This window comes from Pipistrellus kuhlii, unplaced genomic scaffold, assembly GCF_014108245.1.
Source record: "Pipistrellus kuhlii isolate mPipKuh1 unplaced genomic scaffold, mPipKuh1.p scaffold_m20_p_3, whole genome shotgun sequence".
Taxonomy (NCBI): Eukaryota; Metazoa; Chordata; class Mammalia; order Chiroptera; family Vespertilionidae; genus Pipistrellus; species Pipistrellus kuhlii.
In genome coordinates this window covers 19,607,748-19,626,633 of record NW_023425529.1, presented here as the reverse complement: position 1 = coordinate 19,626,633, position 18,886 = coordinate 19,607,748, and the positions used below count along the sequence as shown (strand labels likewise).

The following is an 18,886-nucleotide window of genomic DNA, read 5'->3' as shown; positions in this document are numbered from 1 at the left end:
TAAAAAATATATATTTTTTAAAGAAAGGAATAGATGTTAACCTGTAGAACACTCATAGCAATCCTAATAATTCTTACATGTAACTATGTATATAAATTCTGAAGGTTCAGTTGAACAGCTGGAATAAGAGGATCCATTTCTCAGAGGGCGTTTCCATTGCCATGTCCCGTGCTTTGGCGAGGATGGCTGAAAGGCTGGGCTCCGCTGGTGCTGTTGACTGAAGTACCTACGTGTGTGTGTGTGTGTGTGTGTGTGTGTGTGTGTGTGGTCTCTTGTGTACTCAGGATTCTCAGAGCATGACCGCTGTGTCTCAGGAGACAGCATCTGGAGACCAAAGGAGCAAGGCAGAAGCTGTGAGGCTTGTTTGACCTAGTCTCAGGACACAAGCATCAGCACTTCCACCACAGTTTACGGTTTACAAGAGAGTCACTAAAGCCAGCCAAGATTCAAGTCGAGGGGATCTCAGATAATCACAGCTATTTTTAAAAACTTCCACTTCTTTTGGAATTGTTAAATGTGTTTGACATGTTAAAATATATCACAGTTTTCTCCCCAAATTGTAGTTAAGAATTATCTAAGTATGCGCTTTTATTACTCAAATATCATGTCCAAAAATATTTGCCAAATGAGAGTCTTTTCCAAATCAAGAAATCGAATTTTATGTATTGTGCCTAGCTTAATACTTTACCTTATAACAACCAGCAATTCCACCATGAATACTAAGTGGATATAGTCAGCTCCAACATCTGAACAAAATATATCTAAGAGTTGTGCTCACTGACATCTCATCTGATTTCAATAAATCCATGAGGTTCAACTAAAATTTATTTAGGTGCCAAAGCTTCGTGATGAATAAAGCATGATTGTTAGTCATTTTGAACAATTTTTAATAACTGCCATATTTTCTTGTCATATCTATCGTCCAAGTTTATAATCCCTTTATAAATTTTTCCAGTTTTGTTGTCCAAGCTTGTAATCCCTTTACAATTAAATAATATTGAATCAACAATACACTTTTCCAACTTGGAGATCATGCCTAATCCAATTGTGAATAAAATTAAATTTAAACAATACAAAAAATCTTCTGTAAAAACTATGTCACTCACATCTGATCTAACTGCAGATATTGACAACTGATAGCATCAGTGCTTTCATCAACTTGAATCACAAAATCTATATCAGATTGTAATTGTGTTGAAACATTGCTTTTCAAATAAGTCACAGGTATGTAATGTACAGCAAAGGAAAAATAAGCAATATTATCATAACTTTGTATGGTGGCAGATAGTCACTAGACTTACTGTGGTGATCACATCATAGGAATATAAATGTCAGATCACTATGTTGTACACCTGAAACTAATGTTATATTGCATGTTAACTGTACTGTCATAAAATGGCTTTCCTATATTCTGTAGTTGTACAGATTTGGTGAGATATTATGGTACTAGTATGTTAAGAGGTATAATATTAAGTTTGTCAGCTGATTCATCATTGTATCATCAATATCATATGGATTATTCAATACATCCTGAAAGAATAATTTTTAACAGCTGTATGACCCAATTTTGGTTTTGCCACTTAATACACTACTAAATTATTATAAAGCTTTTTAATTAATAGTAGATGACAACTTAAAAACTATTGACACATTTATATATTTTTCTTTGGAAACATGTGAGAGACTTACTGATAGGATACCATGTTGTTTCCCCAGGTGTATTTTTCATTTTGAAGATTTTAAGTTTTCATTTATAAAATTTTCATTATAAATTATACTAGATGCCTGGTGCACAAAATTCATGCATTGAGAGGAATCCCTACAGCCCAGCCTGCACCCTCTCCAATCTGGGACTACTAGCTCCTAACTGTGCTCACCTGCCTGCCTGCCTGATCACCCCTAACTGCCCCCCTGCCAGCCTAGTCACCCCTTACTGTCCCCTTGGCGGCCTGGTCATGCCCAAATGCCCCCTCTGCCGGCCTGATCACCATAACTGCCATCCCTGCCAGCCTGGTTGTGCACAACTATCCCCTGCCAGCCTGGTTGCCCCCAACTGCCCCTCCTACCAACCTAGTCTTCCTTCTCTGCCCCCCTCTGCTGGCCTGGTTGCCCCCAACTGCCCCCCTGCTGGCCTGATCACCCCTCACTGCTTCCCCTGCTAGCCTGGTTACCCCACACAGGCTGCTGTTCAGTTGTTTGGTCATCCCTCATTAACCCCTGCCAGCCTTGTCATCCCTCACTGCCCCCCTCTAATGGCCTGGTTGCCCCTCACTGTTCCCCACCCCCCTGCCATCCTGATCACCCACACAGCCTGCTGCTCATTTGGTTGTCCTTCACTAACCCCCCTCCTGGCCTGGTCACCCCACAAAGTCTGTTCAGTTGTCCATTGGTTGTTTTGGTCGTGATGGCCCCTGGCTCTTTATATATATGGATGCTGTCTTTCATTTTATTAAGCTTTGCACATTTTAGTAAGTCACATTTAAATAATATTTATTATAAGAGTCTTTTTTCTTTTTATAATGCAGCCTAAATAAAATCAAAATTTTTATTAGTTAACATTTTTCTCACTATTGTTGTATTTACACTTCCAGATTCATCAATTGACCTTGAATGTGCCTCTATACTTTTCACACCATCTGCTTTCCTCTAATAATGATAAAACAACTCAATATAAGAGCAATGTATACTACTTCACTCAAAATATTATAATAGTCACAAACTGGAAAAAAAATATTAGAAAACTTTTTTTCCAAAAAATATCTTGAACATGCATAAATGACACCCAATCTTGACGATTTGCTGATCCAGATAAAACACAGGTTCTTCACAACTAACTGCGCATTACATAATATACAATTCAACGGAACAATGTTTATATCCTGATATAATATTGATCAAATTAACCACCATATAGCAGAAAATTGAATTAACGCCCATGCCAGCTACCTAATTTGCAAGGTCCAGTACAAATGGAAATGTGACACCCTGGCTAGACATGCTTATGTCAATCCATTTTTCCAAAATCCCACTAACCAACCCATGAAGGACAGGAGACCACAGAGCGAGTTTGGCAGCATCCATGAGGTAGAGGCAGAAAGGGGAAATGGGGTAACTCAGGCACTAATGGGTAACATGGAGTGGATGCCAAGAACTTGTCTCAGGGAGGTAATGGAGGCAGGATCACACATGGGCCAAGGCTCTCAGCCCCTGCACATGTTCTGCTGTCCCATCTGACTTCACTTACAGAACACAAACTCAGAAATAAAATGATTAAGAATTCCAAGATGGTGACCACTGAGCATTAAACTCTAAGCACAGGATCCTTCTGAGTGGGGGGGGGGGCCTGAACAGCTGCACTGGTCGCACCCCTACAAAGCCAGCCTTGGAAATGACTGTGAACAAAAAAGCAAATGATGTGTTCCTGGCCAGAGCACCCCGTCTCACACTGCCAGGCTGCACATGGCCAGTCGTGACAGCTGCAGGATTTGTTGCAGAACGAAGAATATCTGATGCACTCTCTCTCATAATCTATTATTTTCTGGGTTTGTTTGTTTTGGTTTTGGGTGGGTTTTTTTTGGATGGTTTTTGTTTTGTTTTTGTGGGTTTTTTTTTTTTATATATTGAACTCTATCTTTTTATTTTTCAACTCCTGCATGAATTCTTGCACATTAAAAGGGAATTAATTAGAGAAAATATTTGAATATTGCTATTTGCCCTTTCTCTATAATAGAAGTGTCAGAGATGAAAGTAAATTAATAAAATGGATATGAAAATCTTCCTCCTGTCAGAGTCTGGGGCACGCCATGGGAATCAGAGTAAAGTCCCCGCCCACCCACATACGCCTCGAAATCGCACAAGACCCAGACACGGCCAGCCCTACCCCCATCAAGGCCCACTGTGTGGTGGGGCACAGCCTGAGGTCCCCTGTCAAGCCCCATGGGCGGAGGGGGAGGGGGGTGTAGGGGGCCGAACAGCCTCAGGTCCCTGGCCCAGCACCAGGGTGGGGGTCACGGTCTGAGGTTCCCTGGCCCAGGCCAGGATGAAGGGCATGCCTTGAGGTCCTCTGTCAAGCCCCACCACCAGGCAGGGGGCACAGCCTCAGGTCCCCTGCCCCGGCCCAGCACCATGCAGCCTCAGGTCCTTGCTGATTGCTCATTAAAGCTCATTAAGGGAACTCGGCCTCTGCTGTGGGCACAACTATCTTGTGTTACAGAATCCCTGCCTCTGCTGTGGGTGCAGCCATCTTGTTACAGTGTGATGGTCAATTTGCATATTCCCTCTTTATTTGATAGGATTAACAGTTGACATACAACATTATATTAGTTTCAGGTGTACAACAGTGATTGTACATTTATATAATTTCTGAAGTGAGCACCCCCATAAGTCTAGTACCCATCTGGCACCATACATAGTTATTGCAATACTAGAGGCCCAATGCACGAAATTCATGCAAGGGGTTTGGCCCTCGCATCCATGGAGGCTTGTACCAGCCCTCACAGCCCCGCTTTGTCCAGAAGGAAGTCTGGAAGATCATTTGGCTGTTCAGTCTAATTAGCATATTATACTTTTATTATTATAGATTATTGAGTGTATTCCCTATTCTGAACTTTACATACTGTAACTATTTTTTTCAATTACAGTTTACTTTCAACGTTATTTTATATTAAAAAGAGAATATTATTTTGTACTAATTTCAGGTATACAGTACAGTGGTTCTTTTTTTCTTTCTTTCTAATTATGACCCACATGTCCTCCTGAGGGAAGAAGCCTGTCCTCCTGGCAACAAGAATGTGACCAGGTAACAAATATGAAGAAAGAAAAAAAACACAACACTATGACCAGGAGTCAGCAATGCTGGCTGCTCCTCTAACCTTTCCATATGTTTGCTACATTGCTTCATTTCTCTGGCCCTCTGCTTCCTTATTATTTAATTCCTCATGTAATAAAGTTGGCTTTCTTATTATAAATTATTAATGAAAGGGTTAGGACAGGTGATCTCTAACATTTCCTCCAGCTCTGCTTCTGGGAGAAGGAAACAACACAAATAGGTGTTGGACAAAAGGCATTTGACCTCTTGACTGTTTCATCTCCATTTTTAATGGACTCGTGGTAATCAATACACTTTGATTCATCAAAGTCATATCTGAACTGGTTGGTGTGATGTTGTTGCCACACAAAAGCCCAAAGAAATGAGGTGTGTGTGATGTGGAGATGTGGAGGCAAAAGGAGGCCTCTTTCCTTAAGGCCAAGCAGCACACGGGTTAATTCTAGCACCCCAGGTGTTTAAGTAACAATAATTAGCACCTAGGACACTGTTCTTTTATCTCAGGTATTCAAAGGCCTTTGTGTCATTAACCCATTAATTCCCCTGCCTCAAGCCCTCCGGTCAGGAGGAATCTCCTTAGAAGACAGGCTGGCCAGAACATCACAACAGTGAGGAATGGCTGACTAACTAGAGGAGCTGAGAGGAGGGAAAAGGTCACCAAAATAACTCTCTTGGAAGAATTAAGTGGGAAATCCTCTCTTGGTCTACTGACAACTATTTAACCACTCACTAGGCTTTTGAGTGAATTCTCATGGATGTCACATTTCATCATCCAGAAAATCCCTTTACCCTTTAATGTGAACTTTAGATTAGCCTTTACAGCTTCAGTCTGACCACAATTATCCCTAAAGCAAGTGAAGGGGAGGACTCTCCTCTCTAGATTATTCTTCTCTCAAAGGGGAAAAACAAAAACAAAACAACAACACTTGGCTTTTTAAAGTTAAGCCATCTCTAAAATAGACCCACAACACTTCAGAGTGACTTTGGGGTCAGTTAAGGTCTGGACTTGTTTAAGGTGGGTTTCATTAAAAAGCATCTGTTGGAAAAGCACACTGGTGAAAAGTACCTTCACAAGGCCTGGAATGCTATCATGAGGATCCTTAATTAAACAATCTGTCCACCACGTAGGAGATACTCCATGTGGGGCCAGGTGCTCTGGGTGCATAAAATGTGGAACTTGACCCCTAAGCACCTATCAATCTAATTGAGAGGATGAGGCTAATACAAACAAAATAAATTGATGAATGTAGTTACTATTTTAATACATTTATTTTATTAATAAATTAATTAATGCAAATAAAATAGGCAGAAAATAGGGTTTCTTTAATTTTGAACAGATAGACCCTCTGTGCTTGTTTGTTAAGTTCACAGAGGAAGAGGACAAATGAGAGCTAAAGTGATCAGGGAGGCAGGAAAGCTCATAGAGGAGACAGGATGAGCTAGATGTTTGTTTGTTTTTTCTTAAATCCTCACTCAAGGATATTTTTCTATTGATTTTTAGGGAGAGTGGAAGAGAGACAAAAAGACAGAAAGAAGCCCTAACAGGTTTGGCTCAGTGGATAGAGCATCGGCCTGCGGACTGAAAGGTGCCAGGTTCGATTCCAATCAAGGGCATGTACCTTGGTTATGTGCACTTCCTCAATGTTTCTCTCTCATTGATGTTTCTAACTCTCTATTCCTCTCCCTTCCTCTCTGTAAAAAAATCAATAAAATATATATTTAAAAAATAAATAAAAATAAAAAGACAGAGAGAAATATCGATGTGGGAGAAACACATAGATTGGTTGCCTCCTGCACATGCCTTGATCAGGGCCCGAGCTGGGGAGGAGCCTGCAACTGAGGTGTACATGCCCTTGACTGGAATCAAACCACAGGCCCACACTCTACCCACTGAGCCAAACCATCTAAGGCTGAGCTAGATTTTAAAGGTAGGAAAAGTATTTGGATAGGAAACAGGATCAATGGGAATAAAGCACAAAGGGTAAGTAGGAATAAAGCAAAGGCAGTCTGGGTCAGGTACAACATCAAAGAGATGGCAAGCACATGGGAGCTTGTTTACTTGGGAGGCAGTGGGAACACCAACCTGGATAAACCACAGGGCCAGGAGACCTGAAAGAAATGTGGATGAGAAAGGTAGGGCCAGGTCACAGAGCAACTTGAAACTGGACTAACAGGTACTGATTTGGGGTCTTCAGATGTCTCTGTCAAACTGTAAATATCCAGGAAAAGAACCAAGGAGTACATTGGGAGTAGAGGTGGAGGATGAGGAGGGGGCCGATAGCCAGTATAGGTGGGACATATAGCCAGTAGTAGTGTGTGATTGCAAGAGAAAAGGAATATGATCTGCCAACATCATCTGGTAACTTTCAATTTTGAGTTCTATCTTGGGCCCTAGGAATGCCCCAGTAGATTGAGAGCCAGAACAAATACATTCTGATACAGAGTAAGGAGAAGAGGGAGAGAACTTAGGCCAAAGCCCATCCAAGACTTGAGCAAGGACTTCTAAAGAAGAATAGCAGAGAAGACAAATTTCCCCCAATTCACAATTTTGCCAAAAACTGGCCCTTTAAATGCGCATACCCTCTTTTTTGGCTCAGTAAAAGTTTTATTCCTTTGTTGAGTGGATGCTCTTTGGATCTTACAATCAAGATCAAGATCTGAGGAAGACTCTGGAGACAGCATTGCAGGAAGTAGGTCAGGAGAAGAATGAAGGGTCCTCATGTCAGATCACCTGAAGGCCTCTCTCAGCTTCCAGTACATATTGGAATATATGGGGAGCAATCAGTCACTCCTAAGTTCACTCCCCCTTCAGGACCTCTCTAAGGCCAAGGTGCCTTGAGTGAGCAGTGGAGTGGAAAATAATTGTTATCACCAAAGAAGTCTCTGTAGAAAAAGTTGCTGTGAAACTGGAATAGGTGTGTCTTTCTGACCTTCCGGCTTTTTTATAGGCACTGCAGGAATCTGAGTGAGGGCCTCAGTCCTTCCGCCCATTTGGGGAGAGAATAAAGAAGCTGAGGTTGTCTCCTTCTTACTCATTGGCAGTTACAACCTCGCAGTCAGCAGAGCCTCAGCTTCCAGCGTGGACACAGAGAAGGTAAGTCGGAATGAAGGGGCCATGCCTGAGCTATAAGCCTGGGTCACTCCAGCCATCTGGCTTGGGAATAACTGAAGAGGAGGCGAGCTAGGAGTATTCGATTGCAAGGTACTTTTTTCCAAATGAATATGCGGAATTTTTTTCCTAGACAACCTCTTTTAAGACATAGATTTTGGTGCTAAACTACCCAAAAAGTTATTTAAAGGCAGGGACCATATTGTATCCTTCTTTGACAAACAAATAGTAAATATTGAAAATAATATGATGCATTGAATTGACTTGAATTTAAAGAAGGAACAGTCATTAATATTACTAGGAAAAAAATCACCTGTCTGTCTCCTTCAAGCAGTGCATCAGTGTCTTGAGTGATCCAATGACCCATTAATGTCAACAACCCTTGTCCTGGAGCCTGATTTATCTGGAATCTTATAGATCATGCATATCTTGTCAAACGCACCAATTTATGAAAAAGATTCTGCCTGCATTAACTTCAAAAAGCCTTGTAACAGAGAAATTGTAACATAGAAATGGATGGATTATCTGGAAAGACTGTTCTGTTCTTCCCAGTAGGATAGTTTTGAAGGTTTGATAGTTTGAGGGCTATTTCATTTAATATGTCCAGATGCCTTTAATTTAGAGAGAGAAAGACATTACAATGGTATGCCTATACCCAACATGTATTCTTGTGGGTAGATGTAAAGTCATAGGTTTGTCTCATCTTTTTTTCTGCAGGAAAACAGAAGTCCATTCTCGTGAAGTCCACTTACAGTCACCATGTATGAGGACTTCAGCGAGTCCACTGGGGACCATTATTTCCTCTGTGACACTGAGGGGCCATGGGGCATTGTGCTGGAATGCCTGGCAATAATTGGCATAGTGGTTACAATTATTCTGCTCTTGGCATGTCTCTTCTTCATGCGAAAGGTTCAAGACTGTTGCCGGTGGAATGTTCTCCCCACCCAGGTCCTCTTTCTCCTGGGCGTGCTGGGGCTCTTTAGCCTTGCTTTTGCCTTCATCTTCCAGTTCAATCAGCAGACTGCCCCTGTACGCTACTTTTTCTTTGGGGTTCTCTTTGCTCTCTGTTTCTCATGCCTCTTGGCTCATGCCTCCAACCTGGTGAAGCTAGTCCGCGGTGGAGTCTCCTTCTCTTGGACGACGATTTTGTGCATTGCTATTGGTTGTAGCCTGTTGCAGACGATCATTGCCATTGAGTACGTGACGCTCATAACGACCAGATGTATGATGTTTGTACAAATGGCACCCTGTCAGCTAAATGTGGACTTTGTGGTACTCCTGGTCTATGTCCTTCTCCTGATGGCCATCACCTTCTTCGTCTCCAAAGCCACCTTTTGTGGCCCATGTGAGAACTGGAAGCAGCATGGAAAGTTCATCTTCGTCACGATGCTCATCTCCATCATTATCTGGGTGGTGTGGATCTCCATGCTCATGAGAGGCAACCCGCAGCTCCAGCGGCAGCCCCAGTGGGATGACCCTGTCGTCTGCATCGCCCTGGTCACCAATGCGTGGGTTTTCCTGCTGCTGTACATCATACCTGAGCTCTGCATTCTCTACAGATCGTGTAAACAGGATTGCTCTTTACAGGGCAACGCCTGCTCGGCCCCCGTCTACCAATGCAGCTTCAGAGCGGAGAACCAGGAACTCTCAAGAGGTACTTTCCTGGGGGTATTCGGAGAGCAGGGAGGTTCTTCTGTGGGAGAAACAGGAGAGAAATAGGACAAGAGGGCAGCCAAGGGGGAACAAAAAGGGAGTGGTCAGAATGTAGTGGATGGCTAAATAGTTCAAGCGTGGAAATGAAGACCCCAGAATCAAGGTTAAACTTTCATGAAAAAACGAGTTCTTTCAAAATACAGAGAGACCAATGGAACAAGACCAAGGCAGAAATGAACCAAAGGCCCTAAGTAAAGAGGGTGTGGCTCTCGTGCTCATGCTGGGTAAAGAAAGGCGCCCACTATAAAATGACTTAATCAGCCCCAAATTAGGCTTGCACCGCGCAATTGCATGACATATAATGCTAAATCCAGATGTTGTGGCTGTCAAGTACAAAAGTCAATCCTGGCCACAGTGATTGACATTTTAAAAGTTAAGTCTCAAAGTTAATTTGCCCAAACATCATCATAAACTGATTTGCAGGATTCATCACCTCATTAAAGTCACAAAGCCAAGTAACTCCGGATCTCTGCTTTTCAAAGTGTTCACTGCTTAAAACCCTTCAGGGTTTACAAAAAGGAACAGGAAGAGGCATTAAATCAGAATCCTGAATAAAGGCACAGATGCACTATCATTAATAGAAATAAAAGCAATGTGCTTATGTGACAATTTCATAATAATTTCTAGGTCACATTTTGATCCTTATGTAAGAGTAAGCCATCTGACTATCCTTTATTAAAGAATAAAATATATTACCCATGCCAATAAGGAGGCTTGGACACCAACAACCTGAGGAAAATGGTGGCTGATTTCAGTCATCTGGAAATATGTCAAAACTCTTTATTTCCTTTCTAAAACATCTGGCATATTATTCATAACCAAATGTCATAGTTGCACATCAATTCTTGTGTCTTAATAGGCATCTGATTTCTCACAATTTATTTCTAATGTGCAAAGATGATGCTATTTTATAGACTGCATAGCACATATAATGGTCACTAAGCTCAAAAAATTAATAGGAGCTTTCCTTTCAAGTGCATACACTTTTTAAAGCTGTAATCTATGGCTAATTACACATTCAAATTAAATCCTTCTCGGATAGATGCACCCATTAATTCTTTTCAGCTCAGATGACCGAGAGCCAGACACTGACAGTATATGTCCTTCCGATGGCAGTTTTTCATTGCTTGCTGATGCCGTGTAATCAGCTCGCTGAGGTTTGTGGCAGAATTGCAGAGTCCATCTTTCTTGAAACTACTTCTCATAGTTCTCGCCAGAAGATAGGATAAAACTTCTCCTGTTGGTTTTATTGTTGTTTCATGATTCCAGGAAACAAAAGTCAGAGAGAGGAGAAGAGAGAGAAAGAAGTCTTAGTTTCATGAATCCCAAGCACACTGGAATTTGTAATGATCGATATTCCATACCCCAAAAATACTGGGCAAATGTTTAACGTTGTTGGATTGTCCTGGTGGAAGAGCAAGAGCTTGCAAAAACACAGTGTTTCCTGGGACTAGCCCTATTCCTCCAGCGTCGTTAGAAAATCAATTTCTGAGCAGAGAACAGCCTGCCAGTGACATCAGCGTCAGTGTAGTCTGATACTTGGTTGGGGGCAGCGGGAGGCAGGGGACAATTGTGTAGTAAAGAACACATAGATTGTGCTCCAAAATTGGGCAGAATAAGCAGAAACTTAAGTTTTAGAGAATGGAATCAGAATTTAGGTCACCTGGAAAAAGTACAAATATCAAATATTAGAAGAATTATTAAAAGCCAATAAAAAGTACACGATTACACCTAGCTAGGGAAAACATACAAATAGACACAAAATAGATAAAAAACCAGGCAAGTATCATATAGTAAGTACAGTATAATAATTACTTGAAAAATCCTAAGTGTGTCATAGGTCATGAGCTGACAGTGGGACAGCAGCTTAGCCCTGTCTTTGTTTTTGTTTGCTCAGGAAACAATCTCCCTACTATATAAACAGACCTGTGGTTAGCAAGAACAATGAGGCCATTGTACTCAACATGGGTCAGTCTCTCACAAGAACACCCCTTCCAGTCCTGGGATCCACTAATGAGAAGTGTGGGGAACTTAGAGAGGTTTCGGTGGGAAACCACAATAGATGATTAAAGGATTAGTTAGAACGTCAGACCTGTGAGGAAAGGCTAAGACAATGAAACTGAGATGGCAGTTGTGGATGTGTCCTTCTCATAGACTGTTTACCTCTCTCTCAATTCTGTGCTACAACATGACGTCTTGCTTGAGTCTGTGAAGTATGTGTTTGTTATATGACTCTTCTGATTAATAGTGTTTGTAGCTGCGACTCCAGCCACATAATTATTTGATTTACCACTGGGTTGTGTGGACCAGAATTATTCAACTGAAAAGAAGAATAAGCCAAGAGGGGATTCGCAGGGAATTTCACAAGTATAAAAACCTCTCTCTGAGAGGCTATTGTCCTGTTATTTTTCTGTTTCCAACTGAAGACAATAGAGACAGAAGTGGACTCAAACCAAAGCATGAGGGATTTAGATTAAATAGAAAAATAAGGGTTGGTAAACACTGAAACCGATTAGCAAAGGGGGGGGGGGGGTTTAAGGACCCCATTTCTCTGGAAGTCTTGTGAAAGAAGATTAAGCTTTATCTCTCTGAAGTGGCTTAGGGACTTAACTCCAAGATATAAAAACATCTGGATGAAGAATGAGAATGCTGTCATGTTGCTACAGAACACCAAACAATTGGATATAAATACTCTATGTCCTGTAACAAATGTGTTCCTAGCAATCAGTATATCGATTGATCTTTTAAATTTAGTTGTTCTTTTAACTGAGAATTCTTAATATGATAAAATTTACAGAGACCTCAAGTATAGTAGAATATCAGCTACCAATCTTTTTTTAGGGTGGGAAAGCTCCTTTTCTAATTAGTGCCTACTTTACCTGTTTTAGACTAATTAGAATATTGTTATATCAGGTTTGGTCAGAGCAAGACCCATGAATATTTGAAAGTGTCACATTATTGTGGGAATTTTTCCATCCAGTGTTTGAATGTGTACAAAAAACCTAGTATTATTTCATTTGAAGGTTTTAAGACAAAAATAAAACATCTATCCTAAATAATAAAAGCCTAATATGCAAATCAACTAAATGATGAAATGACCAGTGGAAGAACCAGTTGCTATGACGTGCACTGACCACCAAGGGGCATACACTGAATGCAGGAGCTGCTCCCAGCCTGCAGGTCCCAGGCCAGCCCATGTGGGTGCCAGAAGGTCCTCTTTCCCCAATCGCCCCACTGGTCAACACACAGATTGGCCCTGATCCTGCTAGGCCTAGGGACCCTTCCTGTACATGAATTTCATACACCAGGCCTCTAGTGTAATATAAAAATGGGTCAATGACTATAAAATAATATGAACCAAGAGAAAAATTATTTTGCAAACATAAGCCCTTTGGTTTGTTTTCCTTATAGCAATTACTCACTTTTGCTGAACATGGTTCTTTTTTTAAGAATTCTCAACAATTTTTTCTTCAAGGAACCCACCTTACTATGAGAAACCCAATATGAATGGTCTCAGTGGGTATGACCTTCATTTGTTCTTTCAGGGGAATAAATTGTAAACCTCTTTTTGTCACCCTCAAGAGCAACAGGTCACAAAGAGAGAGAACTGGCATAGTGTGGGGAGGAAGGCGGTGAGCTGGACAACTGGGCTTCTCTCATTTATGATCTGTTCTGATAAGAATGTGAGACAAACATTGGTTACCACAGGGTTGTGTGTGAAGGAGTCTTGTTATGCCACAAGGAACAAAGTTAAACCAAAAATTCAGTTCATTCCCCTGTGAAGGAAAAAAAAGACTTTCATATATCACCGGATCCAACCCCTCTAAAAAGTGCCAGTAGGAGGATGTCAGACCATCATTTATAACTATGCCACCAGCACTGCCACCAATAATAACACACAAAGGATAGCACTGTGGTGGTTTCTGTACTGTATATCATACCTTATTCCAAGGGCCATATATATATATATATATATATATATATATATATATATATATATATATATATTAGTTGATTTAATCTTCAAAACAAACCTATGAAATACAATAGATTTACTGTTTTGATCATCATGATCCCTCTTTTACTTCCATCAGGAAACAAAGGCAACAATCAGTTAAGGCAGTGGTCGGCAAACCGCGGCTGTCGAGCCACATGCGGCTCTTTGGCCCCTTGAGTGTGGCTCAGTGTTAGAACCACTTCTTCAAAATAGACCCACCCAGGTTGAAAACTGACTTCGGTGCATGAGTCATAAAGTTTTAATTGCACTGTACCTGCATGCGCACACATGGTATTTTATGGAAGGACCACACTCAAGGGGCCAAAGAGCCACATGTGGCTCGAGAGCCGATGTTTGCCGACCACTGAATTAAGGAATTGGGCCCTGGGTAACACAGCTAACCAATGAGAGAGCAGAGCAGACCTGCTCCATATCTACAGCCACGAAGTGTGAATACCAGTGGCCCAGCTATGCCTGTAACCATCAAACAACAAACATGTATCGAGCCAGGGCCTAGCCTCAGAGACAAACACAGCTACTTTCTTCATAAAGCTACAGTCCTGTTGAGGAGACAAACATTCAACAAATAGCTACATGTGTGATGTTCTACAATACAAAATTGTCTTTAGTGATGCTTTATATCATGTCCAGGTTTTTTTTTTTTACATCAAATTAAAATGTGTAGTGTCAAGCCTCAGAGACTTTAGAGATGACTTAGTTGAGGCTTTTTATTTTGCTGCTGAAGAACAGTGAGATGCCCTGGTCGGGTGGTGATACCAGAGAGCAAAAGCTCAGACCCAGTGCCCGTGTTTTCTCTCTAGAAAGCGATGAGGGATCTTCAGCCTCTTTAATTACTAACCACAGATGAGCTTCTCCTGAACACAAAAGGCCCTCCATAGACAATCTTCCTCAGAAGCATTAAAAAAAATACTCCTTTTTAAATTACAGATTTTTTTGTTGTCGTTAGAACAGCCTCAATGGAGAATTCCTTTCTAAAGGGCCAAGAGCCTCTTTGCAAACCATTCAATCTTCTCCTCGTCCTCGTGTGCTGTTTCCCAATGAAGCTCTGACACTAACCCAGCCCTTCCCTCCTTTGGCTTTCAGCCCGAGACAGTGATGGAGCTCAGGAGGATGTAGCATTAGCTACATATTCAGCTACAGGTAAATGTGCTCATCTACACTCACCAGAGAGGGCCAGATCAAGCACGCCCGCCTTAGGAGAGCGGTCAGGCTTCGTCTCAGTGGCTTGTACTGACCTGAGAGAGGAGTGGCAGGGCAGGGTCATCCTTACAGGCATGTGGAGCTTGCGCCTTCTAGACGAAACCATGCCAGGGTGGCACAATAAAGGCAAGTCGGGCCTTTTGCTTCTGCCCAAGCCCCTCCCAATCCCCATCTCTGCTGCCATCACCAATACAGTGTCCTGAGAAGAAAAGGCAGCTTGAGGGTTTGTTTGAGGGTGCAGAGAAGCACCGCTGTTGACCCTGGGGACAAGAGCGGGGGGGGGGGGATAGTAAGTATGTTTTTAGTCAAAACGATCCCTGGAGTCCCACTGGCTGCCTGTCTGAGTCATTGCCCAGCTCCAGCTGCCCAGGATGCCCCGAGTGCTGGGTTAGGTCTTGACATCATCATCTGCATGTCCAGCTGGACATACTAATTTTAATCCTTCTGGGCCAACGCAGAGGGAACACTGCTGAGTAGAACTGGAGGAAACTTGTTTTTTGTGCTGTGATGGCCTGAAGTCACACAATCCAGACACAATTCTTGTCCTATGGGGATCAAAAGTAACTAAAATGCAAGAGAGAAAGTCACATACTGTACTAGGCAGCTCTAGGCTAATCAGTCTGGTCTGTTATCCGAGACTCAGCCTTTTCCTGGAATGACACACAGTCCAGGATATAACTGTATCTTTTGCTATAATTAACCCTCTGGAGGGCCTGTACACGATGGAAAAAATCTTTATTACCCCCTGTGAGAATTTCTTGGGTTACTTTCAACTTCCGGTGATCAGCTGCTATTCAAGAATCTTGCAAAGAGATTCTTGATAACAACTAAGGGTAAAGAAGTTCTGATATGGGTAGGCTTGATTTCCCCCCCCCCTTTTTATTAACCAAGTATTAAATGATGGTGAAATAACAGTATTTTAAACATGGTTCTAGAGAGTATTATTCCCTATGTTGGCTCAGAAAGTTTATGATGGCGTTTCTTCCTTTCTAGACTGTTGATCTCACACAAGAGTATTTCATCCCACGGCTAAACTCTGATGCGGGAATTATAAAGTCCACGGGAATCGTGAGTAGTGAAAACCCAGAAGACCATCCTAATGTAGCCCTGGTGGGCCGCTGGGGAGTCCACAGAATCACACTGCCAACAAAACATCGCCTCCTCCTTCCTGCTCTGCTTCCTGGTCCTCTCCATCCATCTGGACCTCCATCAGAAGACCGCCTATTCAAGCATAATTACAGTCTTGCTGGCCACCCTACCTGACTATGTGTCTCTTTCTTCCTTCTGTAACTGAAAGCTTCCCTTCCTTAGCAACGCTAGAACAAATTGGTTCCTCTTACCAATGGAACCGAAAGACCCTGGTCTAAAGAAATTGGGGTCACTCTAATATGACAAAGTCTAGAGGTCAGTAGCAACTCACTCTTGGAATACTCTTCTAGTCATTTTTTTGTTTATTTGTGTGTTCGTTTGTTTTGTTCATCCGCACCCCAAGGATATTTTTCCATTGATTTTTAGAGAGAGTGGAAGGGAGGGGAGAGAGGAAGAGAGACAGAGAGGAGAAGAGAGAGAAATATTGATGTGAGAGAAACACATGGTTTGGTTGCCTCCCACACTGCCCAGGCTCAGGGATCAAACCTGCAACCCAGGTACGTGCCTTGGACAGGGAATCAAACCCGAGACCCTTCGGTGTACGGCCAACACTCTAACCACCGAGAAACACCAGCCAGGGCTAGTCACTTTTTACAAAGGGCCCCTAACATATCAGTGATCCAACATTTGTGATAAAAGTCATAGCAGAATCCTCAGGATCCCACCGATGGGTATTTTAAATAACGCGGACATTTCATAGTCTTGGAGGCTGGCAGACTCTCTCCCAGGATGTCTGCACCCTAGGACAGCGAGTAGGATGGCATATGTGGCTGGGGTCAGTGACCCGCTTTGATGAACCAGTAACAGCGAAGAAAGAGCCACCCAGCTGATGCTCATAAAGGATTTTAGGTGCTGCACATAAAAAGCAGGGTCTGCCTGTCTTGAAGTTTCTAATGAACCGATGCCTCTGCCCTAATTACTCTGGCTTCATTCCTCATGCAGCCCCACGTTCTTCCCCACGGATCCATCTGTCCTCAGCACCCATTTGTTATGTGTGGCAGTCAGAGCAGGACAGAGTCAGAGGTGTGCTGGCAGAAGGGCTCTAAGGACCTAATTCAGCCTCATGACCTTGCAGGTGAGGAAGCAGAACCCTAGACAGATGGAGTGACTTGCCCAGAATCACACAGTGGTTAGTGGTTTTCCAATGCATAGACACCTCTTTGCCCACTCCAGCAGGCTTCTCCATGCCTGTGTTTCTGTATTTACAAGAAAGGTGTGCTCCTCCCTGAGAACCAAATGGGATATTTCAGACCAGTGAGTGTTGAGTGCTGCTGTGTAAAAGATCTTTGAAAAATAGCTAAGACTCCATGAAGGGGGGAGGGGGAAGCCTTTTTAATGTACAGCATGGACTTCTTCAATGTCAGGAGTATCTCTTGAGCATGTGCAGGGTACCCGGAACTATTCTCAGGCTCGTCCTGGGCTGACAGCACTGCTTTGAAAGATATATGTTATTTGTGGTGGGGAGTGTGAAGTCCCATATCCTGAGTGGTTCAGGGTTCGAGCTCTGGAAGAGGGGCCTCATGCAAAAGAAAGAGAAGAGAGAAGAAATAATAACTTGGAAATATTGGGGGGCCAGGCAGGATCCCAACTCAAGAGGAAGGACTCTGGTTGGGCTCAAGCCTTGCTATCCTTTTATTCAATTTGGGATACACCAATAGCCCTTAGGCAGGCAATTGCTAGTAACAGACCGAGCACCTTATCAATAAGGATTTATATGACTATCTGGTAGGGAAGTTGCTTCAGCTACCATTGTCTCGACTAAACAATGGGTGCCTAGCTCTGACCTTTGCCAGGGCTTAAGGGTCACCAGCATTCTGGGCTCCTTGTCCACACCTCTCTGCTAGTGAAGACAATAAAATAGGCGGTTTCCCACAGGGGAGATAACACAATGCAAAGGATTTTATTTTTATTGATTTTTAGAGAGAGAGAAAGGGAGAGGGAGGGAGAGAACAAAACATCGATTGGCTGCCTCCTGCACATCCCATACCCGGATTGAGCCCACAATCCAGGCATGTGCCTTGACAGGGAATGGAACCGGCAACCTTTCGGTGCATGGGACACCCAACCAACTGAGCTACACCAGCCCGGGCAACAGTGCCCTCCTTTTAGAGATGAGGAAAGGGACTTGCCCAGGATAACATGGCTTGTTAGTGACAGAACCAACTAGAATTCAGGTCAGCAGCTGCTGTTTAAGTCCATTTTCACATATTTTTCTGCTACCCTCAAATTAACTGCTCCTTTTTTAAATTTGTGCCCTGGGCAATGTTCTCAGCACAAATCAGTACCTAGGTTAAGTGACCAGAGTTTTACCTTCTGCTTTTATTGGTAATAGAAAAAAAAAAAATACACACACACACACACACACACACACACACACACACACACACAAAACATTAAGCCTCAGATCTATTGATTAGGTGGCATACTACTTAACAAACCAGATAAAGACGCTAATTTGAGAGGGAACAACAACCCATGCAACCTCACATCTTTGAAAGAAAACCATCACACTGATCCTCCTCGTTTCTAACCCCCAAATGATAGCAATGACACCTTTGACATAATTTTGTTTGTTTTGTTTGTTTTACTGGCAGAAACTTTTCTGTTGAGTCAGCTCACAAATTTTTTTATGTATATTTTATTGAGTTTTTACAGAGAGGAAGAGAGAGGGATAGAGAGCTAGAAATATCGATGAGAGAGAATCATCTATCAGCTGCCTTTCTTTCTTGTACACCCCCTACTGGGGATGTGCCCGCAACCAAGGTACATGCCCTTGACCGGAATCGAACCCAGGACCTTTCAGTCCACAGTCTGACACTCTATCCACTGAGCCAAACCAGTTTCGGCCAGCTCACAAATTTTAATGAACACA

The 18,886-nt window shown here is 42.5% G+C and overlaps 1 protein-coding gene across 3 annotated transcripts; it reads left to right on the top strand.

Annotated features, from left to right (window-relative positions):
* Nucleotides 1-7,821: 7,821 nt before the first annotated feature.
* On the top strand, nucleotides 7,822-16,360 carry GPRC5D (G protein-coupled receptor class C group 5 member D). Of its 3 annotated transcripts, none has more exons than XM_036456744.2 (4): nucleotides 7,822-7,919; nucleotides 8,652-9,588; nucleotides 14,749-14,805; nucleotides 15,859-16,359. In XM_036456744.2, exons 2-4 carry the CDS (start codon nucleotides 8,694-8,696, stop codon nucleotides 15,864-15,866), a joined length of 960 nt encoding a protein of 319 aa, XP_036312637.1. In that variant the 5' UTR covers nucleotides 7,822-7,919; nucleotides 8,652-8,693; the 3' UTR covers nucleotides 15,867-16,359. The 3 variants fall into 3 exon arrangements, with proteins under 3 accessions (XP_036312637.1, XP_036312636.1, XP_036312638.1); XM_036456743.2 differs by having other exon boundaries at nucleotides 7,871-8,027; nucleotides 15,859-16,360; XM_036456745.2 differs by lacking the exon at nucleotides 14,749-14,805 and having other exon boundaries at nucleotides 7,871-8,027; nucleotides 15,859-16,358.
* Nucleotides 16,361-18,886: the final 2,526 nt, after the last annotated feature.